This window comes from Oryctolagus cuniculus, chromosome Y (genome assembly GCF_051225735.1).
Source record: "Oryctolagus cuniculus isolate XC-2025 breed Fujian yellow rabbit chromosome Y, ASM5122573v1, whole genome shotgun sequence".
NCBI classification, from domain to species: Eukaryota; Metazoa; Chordata; class Mammalia; order Lagomorpha; family Leporidae; genus Oryctolagus; species Oryctolagus cuniculus.
In genome coordinates, this window is record NC_142889.1 from 6,664,127 (window position 1) to 6,679,497 (window position 15,371).

Consider the following 15,371-nt stretch of genomic DNA (forward strand, 5'->3'; position numbering starts at 1 on the left):
TGGGCCAGGCTAATGCTAGGATCCTAGAACTCAGTCTGGAACTCCCTCATATGTATCAAGAACCTGAGGACTTGAGCCACTTCTGCTGCCTCCTGCGGTGCGCAATAACAGGAAGCTGGAGTAGAACTGTAATAGCTGGAATTCATAGTAGGCATGCCAACTTGAGGTGCTGGCTAATGAAGCACAGTCTTAACCACCATTTCATTTTTATTTATTTTTATTTTTATTTTTTTGACAGGCGGAGTGGACAGTGAGAGAGAGAGAGAGAGAGAGAGAAAGGTCTTCCTTTGCCATTGGTTCACCCTCCAATAGCCACCGCGGACGGCGCACTGCGGCCGGCACACCGTGCTGATCCGATGGCAGGAGCCAGGTGCTTTTCCTGGTCTCCCATGGGGTGCAGGGCCCGAGCACTTGGGCCATCCTCCACTGCACTCCCTGGCCACAGCAGAGAGCTGGCCTGGAAGAGGGGCAACCGGGACAGAATCCGGCGCCCCGACCGGGACTAGAACCCGGTGTGCCGGCGCCGCAAGGCCTCCAGAGGATTAGCCTAGGGAGCCGCGGTGCCGGCCAACCACCATTTCAAATGCTTGCCCCCTGTTTTAAGGTCCTGTCCCTCTGCATCCATGATTGAACGATTAGAGATCAAAAATATGTGAATGATAAAAATTGCATGTATATTGAGCATATACAGGAACACATGTAACTATCTACTTGTGTTGCATTAGATATTGCAGTCCTAATGTCCTAATGTGAGTTAGAGTTTGTGTGCAAGTATGATCAGCATTTTGTATGAAGAACTTGAACATCTGTGGGAGTTTTGTATCCATCGAGTTCCTAGAACCATTCTTCAGTTACAAAGAGATCTTAGTGTTTTTATAGTTGTTTTCCTGGCCTTTGATAGTTTTTTTGTTTGTTAATTTTTTATGCTTTATACTCAGGTCTGCAGTATATTTCTAAGGCTGGTGTTCTTTAATTTGCTTCCCTGTCCTCAAGAACTGTGTCCTGTGAAGTCAATATGTTCTTGTCTCTGAATTCTGAACTCATTGTCAAATGAGGGTGTTTGCTGGTTTCTGTGATCCTTCCTACTTCTTGTGCTTTGGCAACAAGCTGGAATAATCAGGCAGCTAATTGCATTTGTTATTTTAACAGGAATCATTTTTTTGTACTGCCTTTTCTCATGGTTAAAAACTGATTTCCGTGGTTTCTTCGTTAATTATTATAGAAAGTTAAATTAATCAGAACTGAAACCTTTTAGTTGTCTGAGGACTGGACTAGAGGCAAAATTCTGAGTTGAGCCCCAAAGTCAGAGACATGTGTGAGACATGGTCGAGACACGTCCTCAAGATTTGAGTTGTGTGAAGGAGAGGTCTCTCCTAATTGTTGTGACTCTCCCAAGGATCTGGGTTAAAGGTATACAGATTACCTAGTTTCAGGTGGAGAGTTGATGACACTTTCTTAGAGTTTGGAGAAGGAGAGAGAGACATCTCTTTCATACGTTCTGAGTCTCAGGAGCCTGAGCAGACCCCTGGAGATCAAAGACAGATTTCATTCTTTGTATCTGAGTGCTTGCAGTCTCCTACACTCAAGTAGACAAAAAGGATAGAAGGTATTCACAATTTTTAATTGAAAAGGAAGAGCTATAAACATGGCTTTTTTTAGAATCGTATTTAGAAGTAGAGTCATTGAGGGGGTTGAGCTAAACCTGGGGCAGGAGAGGAACAGTTTTAGATACCTGAATGTAAGAATAGAGGCTTACAGTGTCTGCGCTACAAGTATTTTGGTTTTTAATTTTAAATTGAATGGTGCTACAATTCACAATAGCCAGGACCTGGAACCAACCTAAATGCCCATCAACGGTAGACTGGATAAAGAAATTATGGGATATGTACTCTTTAGAATACTATACTGCAGTAAGAAACAACGAAATCCAGTCATTTGCAACAAAATGGAGGAATCTGGAACACATCATGCTGAGTGAAGTAAGCCAGTCCCAAAGGGACAAATACCATATGTTCTCCCTGATCGGTGACAACTGACTGAACACCAAAAAGGAAACCTCCTGAAGTGAAATGGACACTATGAGAAACGGTGACTTGATCAGCATAGCCCTGACTGTTAATGAACAACTTAATACATTATCCTCTTAGTATTTTTTTGGTCTGTTCTACTTAATATGACTGGTTTAATTCTGTAATTATCACACAGTTATTCTTAAGTGTTGAAAATTAACTGAAATGTGATCCCTGTTAAACATGAGAGTGGGAATACGAGAGGGAAGAGATGTATAATTTGGGACATGCTCAAGCTGACTTGCCCCAAATGGTAGAGTTAGAAACATACCAGGGGATTGCAATTCAATCCCATGAAGGTGGCATGTACCAATGCCATCTCACTGGTCCAAGTGATCAATTTGAGTTCACAATTGATCATAATGAAAGGACTAAGAGTCAAAGGGAGCACATAAACAAGTCTAGTACCTGCTAATACTAACCGATAGAATAAATAAAGGGGAGAGTGATCCAACATGGGAAGGGAGATACTCAGCAGACTCATAGAATGGCAGATGTCCTAAATAGCACTCTGGCCTCAGAATCAGCCCTAAAGGCTTTCGGATCTGGCTGAAAAGCCCATGAGAGTATTTCAGGCATGGAAAGCCAAGACACTCTGGCAAAAGATCTCTGTGAGTGAGATCCCAGTGGAAAGAACAGGTCATCAAAGAAGGAGGTACCTTTCTCTGAAGGGAGGAGAGAACCTCCACTTTGACTATGACCTTGTCTAAACAAGATCAGAGTCGGAGAACTCAGAGGGCTTCCATAGCCTTGGAAACTCATGACTGGTGCATAGGGAGATTACTGATGCCATAGACAGGAGTGTCAGTTGGTAAAGTCAACAACAGGAGTCACTGTGCACTTACTCCTCATGTAGGATCTCTGTCCTTAATGTGCTGTACATTGAGATTTAATGCTATAATGAGTACTCAAACAGTATATTTCACTTTGTGTTTCTATGGGCGTGCAAACTGCTGAAATTTTTACTTAATGCATACTAAACTGATCTTCTGTAAAAAAAAAAAGAAAAGAAAAAAGAAATTATCAATTCCCAGCTTGACTCTCACTGGGATTAAACATGACAATAGGTCTGATCTGATTTCATCATCATTTAAAAAAATCATCTATTATTTTTCACTCTATGTTTGTGTGTGGGAGCAAACCGTTGAAATCCTTACTTAATGTATACTAAGCTGATCTTCTGTATATTAAGATAATCGAAAATGAATCTTGATGTGAATGGAAGGGGAGAGGGAGTGGGAAAGGGGAGGGTTGTGGGTGGGAGGGACGGTATGGGGGGGAAGCCATTGTAATCCATCAGTCGTACTTTGGAAATTTACATTCATTAAATAAAAGTTAAAAAAAATAAATAAATTTAATGGTGCTAGATGGCAAGATGGGAGAGTTGTTACATGACTTAACATATTCCCCTCCACCTTTTTTTGTTTCCCTTAGGGCCTTACACCTTCAGCATATGTGATACCTCCAGCTTCTCTGAGTATATTCGTGGAGGCATTGTCAGTCAGGTCAAAGTACCTAAGAAGATTAGTTTTGTGAGTATGAGTTGATGGTAGGTTTCTGGGCGTTTTCTAGTTTTTTCCGGCCTCTGATCCTGATGTCCCACTTTCCACAGAAATCCTTAGTAGCGTCATTGGCAGAGCCAGATTTTGTGATAATGGACTTTGCCAAGTATTCTCACCCTGCTCAGCTGCACATTGGCTTCCAGGCCCTGCATCGGTTTTGTTCTCAATACAATCGATCTCCTCGACCACATAATGAGGTAAATGAGATGGGGAGATAACCAGTGGATTGGACCAAAGCGGTCATTTTTCCATTTGCCTACAATTTCCTTCCTCCTTATCCTCCTATGGTGGTCTGAAATGTTCTTTTTTGACTCGTCAGGAAGATGCAGCAGAACTGGTGATCTTAGCACAGACTGTGAATTCTGAAGCCTTGCCCCCAGGACAGCAGGGCATCCTGGATGAAGACCTCATTCGCAAGTTGGCATATGTAGCTGCTGGGAATCTGGCACCTATAAATGCCTTCATTGGGGGCCTGGCCGCCCAGGAGGTCATGAAGGTCAGCATGGATGGTTAAGGGCATGGCCAGAAGTGTCCTCTACTTGTCACTTGTCAAGCCTCAACTACTGACAACCTTTTCTCCCCAGGCCTGCTCTGGCAAGTTTATGCCTATCATGCAGTGGTTGTACTTTGATGCTTTAGAATGCCTTCCTGAAAACAAAGAAGCCTTCATGGAAGACAAATGTCTCCCGGTATGTGGGTCCTCTGTGACGACTTCATTGTGAGCATCTCTAAAGCCACTCTTCCTTAACCTTCCTGTTCTTTTCTTTTTTCTTTTCTTTTCTTTTCTTTTCTTTTCTTTTCTTTTCTTTTCTTTTCTTTTCTTTTCTTTTCTTTTCTTTTCTTTTCTTTTCTTTTCTTTTCTCTTTTCTTTCTCTCCCTCCCTCCCTCCCTCCTTCCCTCCCTCCCTCCCTCCCTCCTTCCCTCCCTCCCTCCCTCCCTCCTTCCCTCCTTCCCGCCTTCCCGCCTTCCTGCCTTCCTTCCCGCCTTCCTGCCTTCTGTCTTCCTTCCTGCCTGCCTGCCTTCCTGCCTGCCTGCCTTCCTGCCTTCCTGCCTTCCTGCCTTCCTGCCTTCCTGCCTTCCTGCCTTCCTGCCTTCCTTCCTTTTTTGATAGCATCAGAACCGTTATGATGGGCAGGTGGCAGTATTTGGCTCAGACCTACAAGAGAAACTAGGCAAGCAGAAGTACTTTCTGGTGAGTAGACACCCACTACCTTCACCTTCCTTACTAGCTTCTGACCCCTCTTAGATTTTCTTTTGTCTCTAGAAGTTGGGTCTTTCTGATCTTTTGTGGCTTGATCACATTCACTTTTTCACTTTCTGTGAATTGAAGGAAAACATGATATATTCTTTGTTTTGGGTCTCAAGTGCTTCCATTTTTAAGATGATGATAGATTTTTGTGATTTGGGGGTTTAAATATGTGGCATAGATGACTTTCTTTCATCTTTGTACCTCTACGGGAAGTACAGAGCGGTAAATGGCTTCCTGCTATCTGCAGTCACCTTGACCAGACTCTCTTTCCCATCTTCCAGGTGGGTGCAGGTGCCATTGGCTGTGAGTTGCTCAAGAACTTTGCCATGATTGGACTAGGCTGTGGGGAGGGTGGGAATATTACAGTGACAGACATGGATACCATTGAAAAGTCCAATCTGAACCGACAGTTTCTCTTCCGGCCCTGGGATGTCACAGTGAGTTGAATGGGGTTTATGAGTTTCTGTCATATCTCTCTCTCTCTCTCTCTCTCTCTCTCTCTCTCTCTCTCTCTCTCTCTCTCTTCTCATCCTAGTGGCTTAGAACACCTCTCTCTGTGTGTCTCATACCCTCATACCTGTGTCCAAATTTAATTGTCTGCTGGTCAGTCTTCACCTCAGCAAACATTTATCAAGCACTTAGGTCATTTCATTGATAGGTTTTCATAATTTCTCCACTCCTGCGTTGTTGGTTTTGGGCCATTTTGAATACGGTACTGTAAATTGGGGTTATGGAAGGCCGTTGTGAAAGTCAGTAATTTTACTGCCTGCTCAGAGTCTTATAACTTTACAGTCCACATAGTAGGTTCTAGACATTGAAATATATGTTAAAAAGAAGTTCCTGCCCTTTTCTAATAGGAAAATTAATAGTAAAATACTCTTGGAATCCACAAGATTATAATAGTCATTTTAAGAACACTAAGACCATTATTTGACTTTTTTACTCTTATTTTATCAAAGAATGGAACTTTCTAATCTTCTACAGGAAATCCTCCTTTAATTCAATGAAACACTTTTCCAAATGACCACTGTATCGTGAGACAGAATATGTACTAGTTGTAAATATCCATTCAAAATGGAAGTTGATTGAATATGGATTCCAGATTTACTTAAAACCAAACTTATAAACACTTTGACTTGTTAAGTTTGCTATATAGTTTTAAACTCCTGCAAGTTATGCTGATAGGCTGTCAAACTATTTTTCTGTGCTGCCTTTTCCTTCAAACAAAATACCAGGTTGAATGCATTAGAAATGAGAATCTAGCTGTCATTAAGAAGTACATAAAGATATTTGACCAAAAGGTAAATGGAGTTTAGCTCCTGTTACTGAAGTTTGCATTGGAAAATATTTTTATGATGATTCAGATTATGTGTAGGATTTATTAAGGATTTTAAAATGGTCTAATTTTTTTCTACTTTCTAGTTAAATATGTGATATGAAAATGTATAGAAAAAGTTTCTTGGTTTGATAACTTAAAAAAACAAATACAGTCACAGAGAATATCATTAACACGTGAAAAGGTAGGGTATGGACGTGGTAAGAAACAAAGGTGTCTTTGGAAGGTTTACAGTGTAAACAAAGGTATCTTTCATGAGAAAGATGACATTTTTGGGGCTGGCGCTGTGGTACAGTGTGTTAACACCCTGGCCTGAAGTGCCAGCATCCCATATGGTTGCCAGTTCAAGACCCGGCTCTGTTCCACTTCCGATCCAGCTCTCTGCTGTGGCCTGGGAAAGCAATAGAAGATGGCCCAAGTCCTTGGGCCCCTGCACCCACCATGGGAGGCCTGGAGGAAGCTCCTGGTTCCTGGCTTTGGATCAGCACAGCTCCAGTCCTTGCGGCCAATTGGGGAGTGAACCAGCGGATGGAAGACACCTCTCTCTCTCTCTCTCTCTCTCTCTCTCTCTCTCTCCCTCTCCCTCTCCCCCTCCCCCTCCCCCTCCCCCTCCCCCTCTCCCTCTCCCTCTCCCTCTCCCTCTCCTTCTCATCTCTCTGTGTAACTCTGACTTTCAAATAAATAAAAAAATCTTTAAAAAAAGTGAAATTTTTTTCAGATACTCGAAGGATGTAGATTAGAATGTCTAGCATAATAGTGTGCCAACAGATAAAGGTAAAAACCTGAGCAAAACTGTACTTTATGGTGTGCAATGATAGAGACAGCTCATTTTTCTCTAAGGAAAAATGTATTACCAGTGGAGGGTTTTTTTTTTTTAAAGATTTAGTTTTGTTTATTTGAAAGAGTTTGAGAGAAGAGGGTCCTTCATCCACTGGTTCACTCCACAAATGGCTGCAGTGGCCAGTGCTGAGCTGATCTGAACCCAGGGGCCAGGAGCTACTTCCGGGTCTGCAGGGGCCGAGAGACTTGAGTCATCCTTCTCCTGCTTTCCTGTGCCATGGCAGAGAGCTGTATAGGAAATGGAGCAGCCAGGACTTGAACCAGCACCCATTTGGGATGCTGGCACTGCAGGCCACAGTTTTAAAACACTTCACCACAGTGTTGCATCATCCAGTGTTGGGTTTTAAATAAGAAAAGGTCTTGGTTTTGGCTTTGGCTTTGAAAAGATCCTGTGTGTCTTTGTTTTTATTTAGGTGATGTCATCTCTATTCTGGGTCTCATTAAATGAAAAAAAAAAGTGGAATTAGTTGGTAAAATAATGTAAAACTAAGGAATTTTTTTCCTATTTGTGGCATATATTTTGGGCCCTCTTGGTCTCATTTCACATTTGTCACATGTGGCATTGTCACAGAACATCAGGTGATGTTCTTGAATTTGGAGTCAAGGCTTTTCTTCACTTACTCAGTTGTTAGGTTAGCTGTTTAAAAGGTTGTGTGTGAATGTATGACAAACAGCTTTCTCCCTCCATTCCCATTCAGAAGTTAAAGTCTGATGTAGCTGCGGCATCTGTGCGTCAGATAAATCCATACGTCAGAGTAATAAGCCACCAGAATCGTGTAGGCCCTGACACTGAGTGTATCTACAACGACGACTTCTATGAAAACCTGGATGGTGTAGCCAATGCCCTGGACGATGTAGATGCCCGTGAGTTTCTAGGCACATGAGGATAGGGCACAGCCATCATTGTGCATATTAGGGTGGGGTGTACCTGTCCTAATACTCCTCTCCCAGTTCTCATGAAACATCCTCTTTACCTCCATGAAGGCCTGTACATGGACCGCCGCTGCGTGTACTACCGTAAACCATTGTTGGAGTCAGGGACACTGGGCACCAAGGGCAGTGTGCAAGTGGTTATTCCCTTCCTGACGGAATCTTACAGCTCTAGCCAGGACCCACCTGAGAAGTCCATCCCCATCTGCACACTGAAGAACTTCCCCAATGCCATTGAACACACTCTGCAGGTGACTAGCCTTGGGGACTTTGGGAGGTAAAAGAGACAGGTTCAGACATAGCCTCTGGATTTTGAAGCCCTTGACATTCCAGAACTGTAAGGCTCAGTGCAGCAAATCTTTCTGCTAATCAGTTTTCATGTGTACCAATAACTTCATTTTTAAAACTTTTTTTAACTTTAAAAAATCTTCTGTTAAAGACTACAGTTTCAGTAAACGTCTGAAAAGTGAGAATGTGTAAACACTAATGTGTTTCTGAGCAAAATTGACTTCATTGTTAACTTTGTTATTTCAAAGTTAACAAAGTTATTACAGAAAAATTTGTGTTAAAGTATATGTTTATATTTCTATAACTGCTGCTCAAAATGTTTCAACAGTTAGTTTATCAGAATAGTTTCTATTGACATAATGGCCATACATATAGAACAGGGCATATTTAGTTGAAGAAAATAAATACACCTGAGTAACTGATACACATAATCTAATGCTAATCTGCAACCCAAGAACCACACCATTGTGTGTTTAGAGTGTTTCTTACTGTAATATTTGAGACTTTGTTTAGGAGGAATTATTTGTGGAAAAAAAAAGTTGCCTTCCCAACTTAGCACTTTCAGCATGAGTGGATATACTTATTTATGTACTCATGACTGTCAGTTTTTGGCTCTCATGTGTATTTATATGTTTATATAACCTCTAGTAGGTCACGTTTTCTTTTGTGTCCAACATGCAGGGAAATCTATGAGAAAGGTTTTAAAACATTTTCATTATATGACCTCAGACTTCTGTGAAACTTCCACATGCCTCGGATTCCTTATCCATAAAACTTCCATGACAATTAGTATCTCATCCTTTCTATAACATTTAACATGCATTTGCTATTTTGAATAAGCTTTAGATATATATGTATTTGGTTGTTTCTTTGTAGCAAGTCCATGGAGCATAGAAATTACTATCTAGAATGATGAAGTAGGCAGTAGGAAAGAGCTACAGTCTCCAGTGAATCTCCGGCGCTAGAGATCCAGATGACTTTGCAAGTGATTGTACTTACTGGTCTTATATAAATATTTCGTATTTAAAGTATAAAATGGCAGTACATATGCAGAAGTGCTTTGTTTTTTGCCAGTCCCAGGGTCTGTATGAGGATTGTTGTTGTTATATTTAGCTGTGAATTTTCCTTTTTTTTTTTTTTTTGAGGAAAAACACCCGTATTCTAGTAATGTACACAGACGTGACAAGTAACTTTTAATGCCTAAGCACCTGCATTACCACTATATAGATAAGCCATTGAAAAAGTAGCGGTGTGAAGTTGGTAAATTTGGGGAGCCACATTTAAGAAACTTCACTGTTGCGCACTCACAGAGCAAAAGTGCTTCTTTCAACTTGCTTGATTCATTGATTAATCTTTCGAATACATTTAGAAACCTCTGTGTTATTCATTGTCCCTGTGTAATGTTTGCTTTGTCTGCAGTGGGCCCGGGATGAATTTGAAGGCCTCTTCAAGCACCCTGCAGAAAATGTCAACCAGTATCTCACGTGTGTAACCTAAATGAACTGTGATGCTTGCCCCTGCCCAGCAGCCTAAAAACCTTGTGTCTGCTTCCCTCACATCTGTACCTTATTATGTTTGAGCCTCTTGACACCTTTTGGGAATCACGTCTGGCTTTGCATGGAGAGTGTGGGATTTTCAAGAAGCCTGCTTCTGGGTCTGTTGAATAATTTTGCTGTTTGCTTCTTCCCTATAGAGACCCAAAGTTTGTGGAACGGACTTTGCAGCTGGGAGGCACCCAACCAGTGGAGGTGCTGGAGGCCTTACAGCGTAGCCTGGTACTGCAGCGACCACATACATGGGCTGACTGTGTGACTTGGGCTTGCTACCACTGGCACACCCAGTATTCTAACAACATCCGGCAGCTACTCCACAACTTCCCTCCCAACCAGGTATTATTGCACTTTCCTGGACCTTTGGGCAGAGTACATTTCTGGGAAACAAGAGAATTCTCCTAGGTTTTTGATAATCCAGCAGTCACAGGCAACCCAAGGATTGGTATCTCAGAAAAACAAGCTGCAGTTCTGCAAACGTGTTCTGCCTCATTCCTTTTCCACCAGGAAAGGGGTTTTTCATTTCTGTTTCCCTGGCTGATGGTGTGGAGTATTGTTTCTGATCTCACATTGTAGATACTATCAGGGAAAGCTTTATAGTTCTAAAGTTTTATAGTTAACATAGTTTCAAGTTTAACAGCCATTGTTGGTTTGAAACCCAATGGACTTGACATTAGAGCAAGCCATTTATTTTCCTCTTTGTATTTCAGTAACTTTATCTGTAAAGAAGAAATAATAACTCATATAATGGGGGTTTTTTCAGGGTTAACATATAAATGTTAAGCTTTAGTTTGTATAGTGCCTGCCAGATTGACAAGTTTATGATTTTTTTGTTATTCTGATAAAAAGTTTCCCAGAATAGTGTCTAGACTCACAGGAACAAAGTAAGGTGGTAGCATTGCCAGCTGGTCTTCTACACTCAGGTTCTACTCCTCCAAAATCTTTCCTCTCCTAGCTGACAAGCTCAGGAGCCCCATTCTGGTCTGGACCCAAACGCTGTCCACATCCACTTACATTTGATGTCAACAATGTAAGTCTCAACTTCCTGGGATCTCTTTGGGTCAAGGGGAAGTTGCATAGATAGGAAACAGGCAGATTTCCCCACTGAGAACTGACTTTGTGTGTTTGCCTTCTCATAGACCCTACATCTGGACTATGTGATGGCTGCTGCTAACCTGTTTGCCCAGATGTATGGGCTGATGGGCTCTCAAGACCGACCTGCTGTGGCCACACTCCTGCAGTCTCTACAGGTACCTGAATTCATCCCCAAGTCTGGTGTCAGGATTCATGTTTCTGACCAGGAGCTGCAGAGTGCCAGTGTCTCTCTTGGTGAGTTTTGGCCAGCTGGCCAGGAGTTGCACTCTACTTTCTCCACCCATGTCTCCTCACTAGCCTTACCACTTGGCCCTTCTCTGTGACTATAGGCATAGGGTTTACTAACATATCATCTTTTTGGGTGTTACTTTTATTCTGTGTGAAATAAGGATGACTGGTTGGAGGTCTCATTTCTTTTCTTCCTACCACAATAGATGTCAGAAATAGCTGTTCATCATCCCTTTTCTGGTTTTTGTTTGCCTTTGTTCTTTGCTTCTCTATATGATCTGAACCAGTGTTATCTTTTCTTGATACCTTACCTGCTTTATCTCTTCAATTTCTCTTGTATCCCCATGTAAATATTTACCCCAAACTTTTTGTTCTCTGTTTTCCTCCTTATCACGTTGTCCTCCATATGTCTTCTCACCTCATTCTCAAGTTCCCATCTCCATCTGTCTACAGTGTGGCTCATGCTGTGTGTCTTCCTCTCTGTAGTATCTTTTTTTTTTTTTAATTTTTGATAGGCAGAGTGGACAGTGAGAGAGAGAGAGAGAGACAGAGAGAAAGGTCTTCCTTTGCCGTTGGTTCACCCTCCAATGGCCGCTGCGGCCAGCACATCACGCTGATCCGAAGGCAGCAGCCAGGTGCTTCTCCTGGTCTCCCATGCGGGTGCAGGGCCCAAGCACTTGGGCCATCCTCCACTGCACTCCTGGGCCACAGCAGAGAGCTGGCCTGGAAGAGGGGCAACCGGGACAGAATCCGGCACCCCGACCAGGACTAGAACCTGGGGTGCCGGCGCCGCAGGCGGAGGATTAGCCTATTGAGCCACGGCGCCGGCCCCTCTCTGTAGTATCTTACCCTGAATGTGTTTCTTCCATTTTACATATCTCACGACTTAAGATCAGCTGCCCTATTTTCCTTTATAATTGCCACCTCTTTATGTTCCTCTGTGCACGTATTTATCTGTATCTCTCATGCATGTCTGCCTTCCATGTATTTGTTTTTGACTCGCCTTATGTACGTTACCTATCTCTATTAGTATTCTTCCACTGAATCTTGCCCTTCAAATTTCTTGATATTAATCCGACTTGATAGTTCCCTTCTTTGTTACTGTCTGGAAGTTTTCCTTCCTTCCCTTACTCATTTTCTTTTTTAACTCCAGTCTCGTGTTTCCTCCCTGTATCTCCTCATCTGTGTGTGTTATTCTTCCTTAAGACCTCGATATCCATGGTTTATCTTTTCTGTCTTCTGTGAAGATCCTATCCACTCCCTCTTTTTTTAATATGGTCAAAGTCTGATGAGACTATTACCTGTTTATGATGAGTGTTCAGTGATGCTAAATGTGTTCTTGTTGTACAACCACTTTCTAAGACTTTTTAATGTTAACTAAAAATTCAAGTCCTGTTACAGTTTCTCCTCATTTTCCCCTTCCTCACTGTCTCAGGCAGCATACCTGTTTTCTGTTTCCACAAGTTATTATTCTAGGAATATAAAAAGTAGAATCATACTATTTTTCTTTTGTGTCTTATTTATTTTATGGCTGTGATGTCTTCAGTAATGCATGGACAGACAAAACACCTAGGAGGTTAATGTGTGTTAAAAGTATGTGTCAAAATTTCCTTCCTCTTTAAGACTGAGTCTGTTACATGGATTATTTCATTTTGTTGACAGAAATTTGGGTTGCTTCTGCCTCTTGGCTATGCTGGATAATTTTCCTATCATGCTTCCTACATCTTTGTACCTCTTTCTCTGGGGGAATATTCCCTCCTATTTTTCTTGTTTCACTATTTCCCAAAGTGTCCATCATATGCATGAACACTTTGTGTACCCTGGGCTACTGATTTTACCTCAGAAACGGTTAGGATCAGAGGGACTAAGCATGTCTCCTCTTTTCGTGCAGATGACAGCCATCTAGAGGAGCTCAAGGCCGTGCTTCCCAGTCCAGACAAACTCTGCGGATTCAAGATGTATCCCATCAATTTTGAGAAGGTTGTTGGTGGGGCCCTGATCTGGGTAGGGAAATAGGTTGACAGTGGCTCAGCTCTCAGGCTTTGTCAGCATTATGGATCTACAACAGGGCCCAGTCATCCTTTGTGGTGTGGAGGTTAGCAGGTAGTTGGAGTGGGAAATGTACTTCTCCCATGTAGCCAAGAATCCTTTTCATGCTTATTCTTTCCCCTCTCCCCCCTCCTCCTCATTCACAACAGGATGATGATAGCAACTTTCATATGGATTTCATTGTTGCTGCATCCAACCTCAGAGCAGAGAACTATGATATATCCCCTGCAGACCGTCATAAGGTAATGGCGGTCTGATCAATCTTCCACCCCTTGCAAGCTTACTTAAGTCTAGAATTTGAACTTAGCTTCTTGTGTAGATTTCAGCCTTCTCTAAAAATAACATCTATGGCACACTTGATTCACAGAGCAAGCTTATTGCAGGAAAGATCATCCCAGCCATTGCGACAACCACATCAGCTGTAGTTGGCCTTGTGTGTCTGGAGCTGTACAAGGTAGTGCAGGGACACCAACAGCTTGCGTCCTATAAGAACAGCTTCATGAACTTGGCTCTGCCATTCTTCAGCTTCTCTGAGCCCGTTGCCCCACCACATCACCAGGTGAGAAGGGTAATGGCCTGCCTGTATGGAGATGTCATGTTACCCCAACTATGTATATGAGTGAAAAATGTGTGTGTGAGTGTGTATGTGTGTGTGTGTATGTGTGTGCAGTCATCCGTATTCCTTATGGCACATGTAAGTTTCTGTTACTAGGTATCTGCTTTTTGTGTTCCCTGGTTTATTCATTCAGTGTACAAGGTAGGAGCACGACACACATTTTGAAAAAAAAAAAAACAACAGATTGCCAAGGTACTTGTAAGAAATTAAAAGGAGGAAAGTAAACGAGATGGAAAATGAGTGGAAGAGGTAACAAGGTCTCAGTCATATGTGACTATTTGGTCATTATAAGAATTACAGTTACTTAAATTGAGATGTGGCTATCAGACTACTTGGAATAAAGAACTTCAGTGGCTCTGACCTAACATGTCAAGTTGGCTGATAGTGGCCAGACCATCTGGAATAACAACTATCCTTCCCCCTGTTCTTTGTTTCCAAGTATTATAACCAAGAATGGACTTTGTGGGATCGCTTTGATGTACATGGATTACAGCCTAATGGTGAGGAGATGACCCTCAGGCAGTTCCTAGAATACTTCAAGGTAAGATGCTTTTCTTCTTCATTTCCCCTACCCACGGGGTTGGTAGTTGTATAAATTCAGAATCTTACAGATGGTCGTTCCCCTTCCTCCTTCTCATCCTCTGTAGACAGAGCACAAACTGGAAATAACCATGCTGTCCCAGGGTGTGTCCATGCTCTACTCATTCTTTATGCCTGCCTCCAAGCTGAAGGAACGGCTAGATCAGCCGTGAGTTGGTAGCTAGGGAGGGTGGAGGTGTCCTGCTCAGTGGGGTCTTAAATTTCCAGCTGTATCAAGCAATAGTTGACTCTCATCTTGTCTTTGCCTACGATATGTGCTTCTCTTCTGTTTCACCTCCTTAACCTTCTGTTTTTGTTTTGTTTTGTTTTGTTTTTGTCTCAGAATGACAGAAATTGTGAGCTGTGTGTCGAAGAGAAAACTGGGCCACCATGTGCGGGCTCTGGTGCTTGAACTGTGTTGCAACAGTGAGAGTGGCGAGGACGTTGAGGTCCCTTATGTACGCTACATCATTCCTTGAGCTTTGATCAAAGAACCTTTTTTTTCTTTGCTGCTTTCTACTGTTTGAAATTGGCATTCATAATAAAAAAGTGATCCAGATGTGATATGTCTTTGTTTTGGTAAGGGCCAATGCTTGTTCTCTCCATATTTCCATATGTTAAAGTAATAATCCAGAGTCCAGCTCCACCCTCACAACATGGAAATTTCTGAAAATTCAAAGATACAGGACAGACTAAGTACAACTGATTGAAGTGTGCGGTATGTTAACTTTATTTTGGCATATCTGCTAAAATAAATGGTGACACCAGCAAAGCCATTAACAGGGTTAAATCTGAGGATCTAATCCCTCTTCCCTGTTGATTCTAAGGTAGAGATTTTACACCTGGTTTACCACATATAAATTATATTTAGAGGTTATCACACCTCAATCTTTGGTTGTAACCCATATTCCATATTTCTCATCCGTAACAAAGGGACAACAAGTTGTTAGGAATAAAGTACATTTGTATGTGTTACACAT

At 42.1% G+C, this 15,371-nt stretch overlaps 1 protein-coding gene across 1 annotated transcript in view; it reads left to right on the forward strand.

The window, feature by feature from the left end:
• Positions 1–14,950, forward strand: part of LOC149119174 (ubiquitin-like modifier-activating enzyme 1) — a 37,345-nt gene extending 22,395 nt beyond the window's left edge. The window contains exons 9-26 of the mRNA XM_089325160.1: positions 3,504–3,601; positions 3,682–3,828; positions 3,951–4,127; positions 4,216–4,320; positions 4,743–4,823; positions 5,162–5,317; positions 7,755–7,920; positions 8,041–8,237; positions 9,694–9,758; positions 9,968–10,163; positions 10,780–10,854; positions 10,964–11,153; positions 13,039–13,127; positions 13,346–13,438; positions 13,564–13,755; positions 14,252–14,353; positions 14,460–14,560; positions 14,735–14,950. Of these exons, the coding sequence (XP_089181286.1) occupies positions 3,504–3,601; positions 3,682–3,828; positions 3,951–4,127; positions 4,216–4,320; positions 4,743–4,823; positions 5,162–5,317; positions 7,755–7,920; positions 8,041–8,237; positions 9,694–9,758; positions 9,968–10,163; positions 10,780–10,854; positions 10,964–11,153; positions 13,039–13,127; positions 13,346–13,438; positions 13,564–13,755; positions 14,252–14,353; positions 14,460–14,560; positions 14,735–14,870 (2,366 nt within the window). The 3' untranslated portion in view covers positions 14,871–14,950. The remainder of the gene's footprint in view (positions 1–3,503; positions 3,602–3,681; positions 3,829–3,950; positions 4,128–4,215; positions 4,321–4,742; positions 4,824–5,161; positions 5,318–7,754; positions 7,921–8,040; positions 8,238–9,693; positions 9,759–9,967; positions 10,164–10,779; positions 10,855–10,963; positions 11,154–13,038; positions 13,128–13,345; positions 13,439–13,563; positions 13,756–14,251; positions 14,354–14,459; positions 14,561–14,734) is intronic.
• The last annotated feature ends 421 nt before the right edge of the window (positions 14,951–15,371 follow it).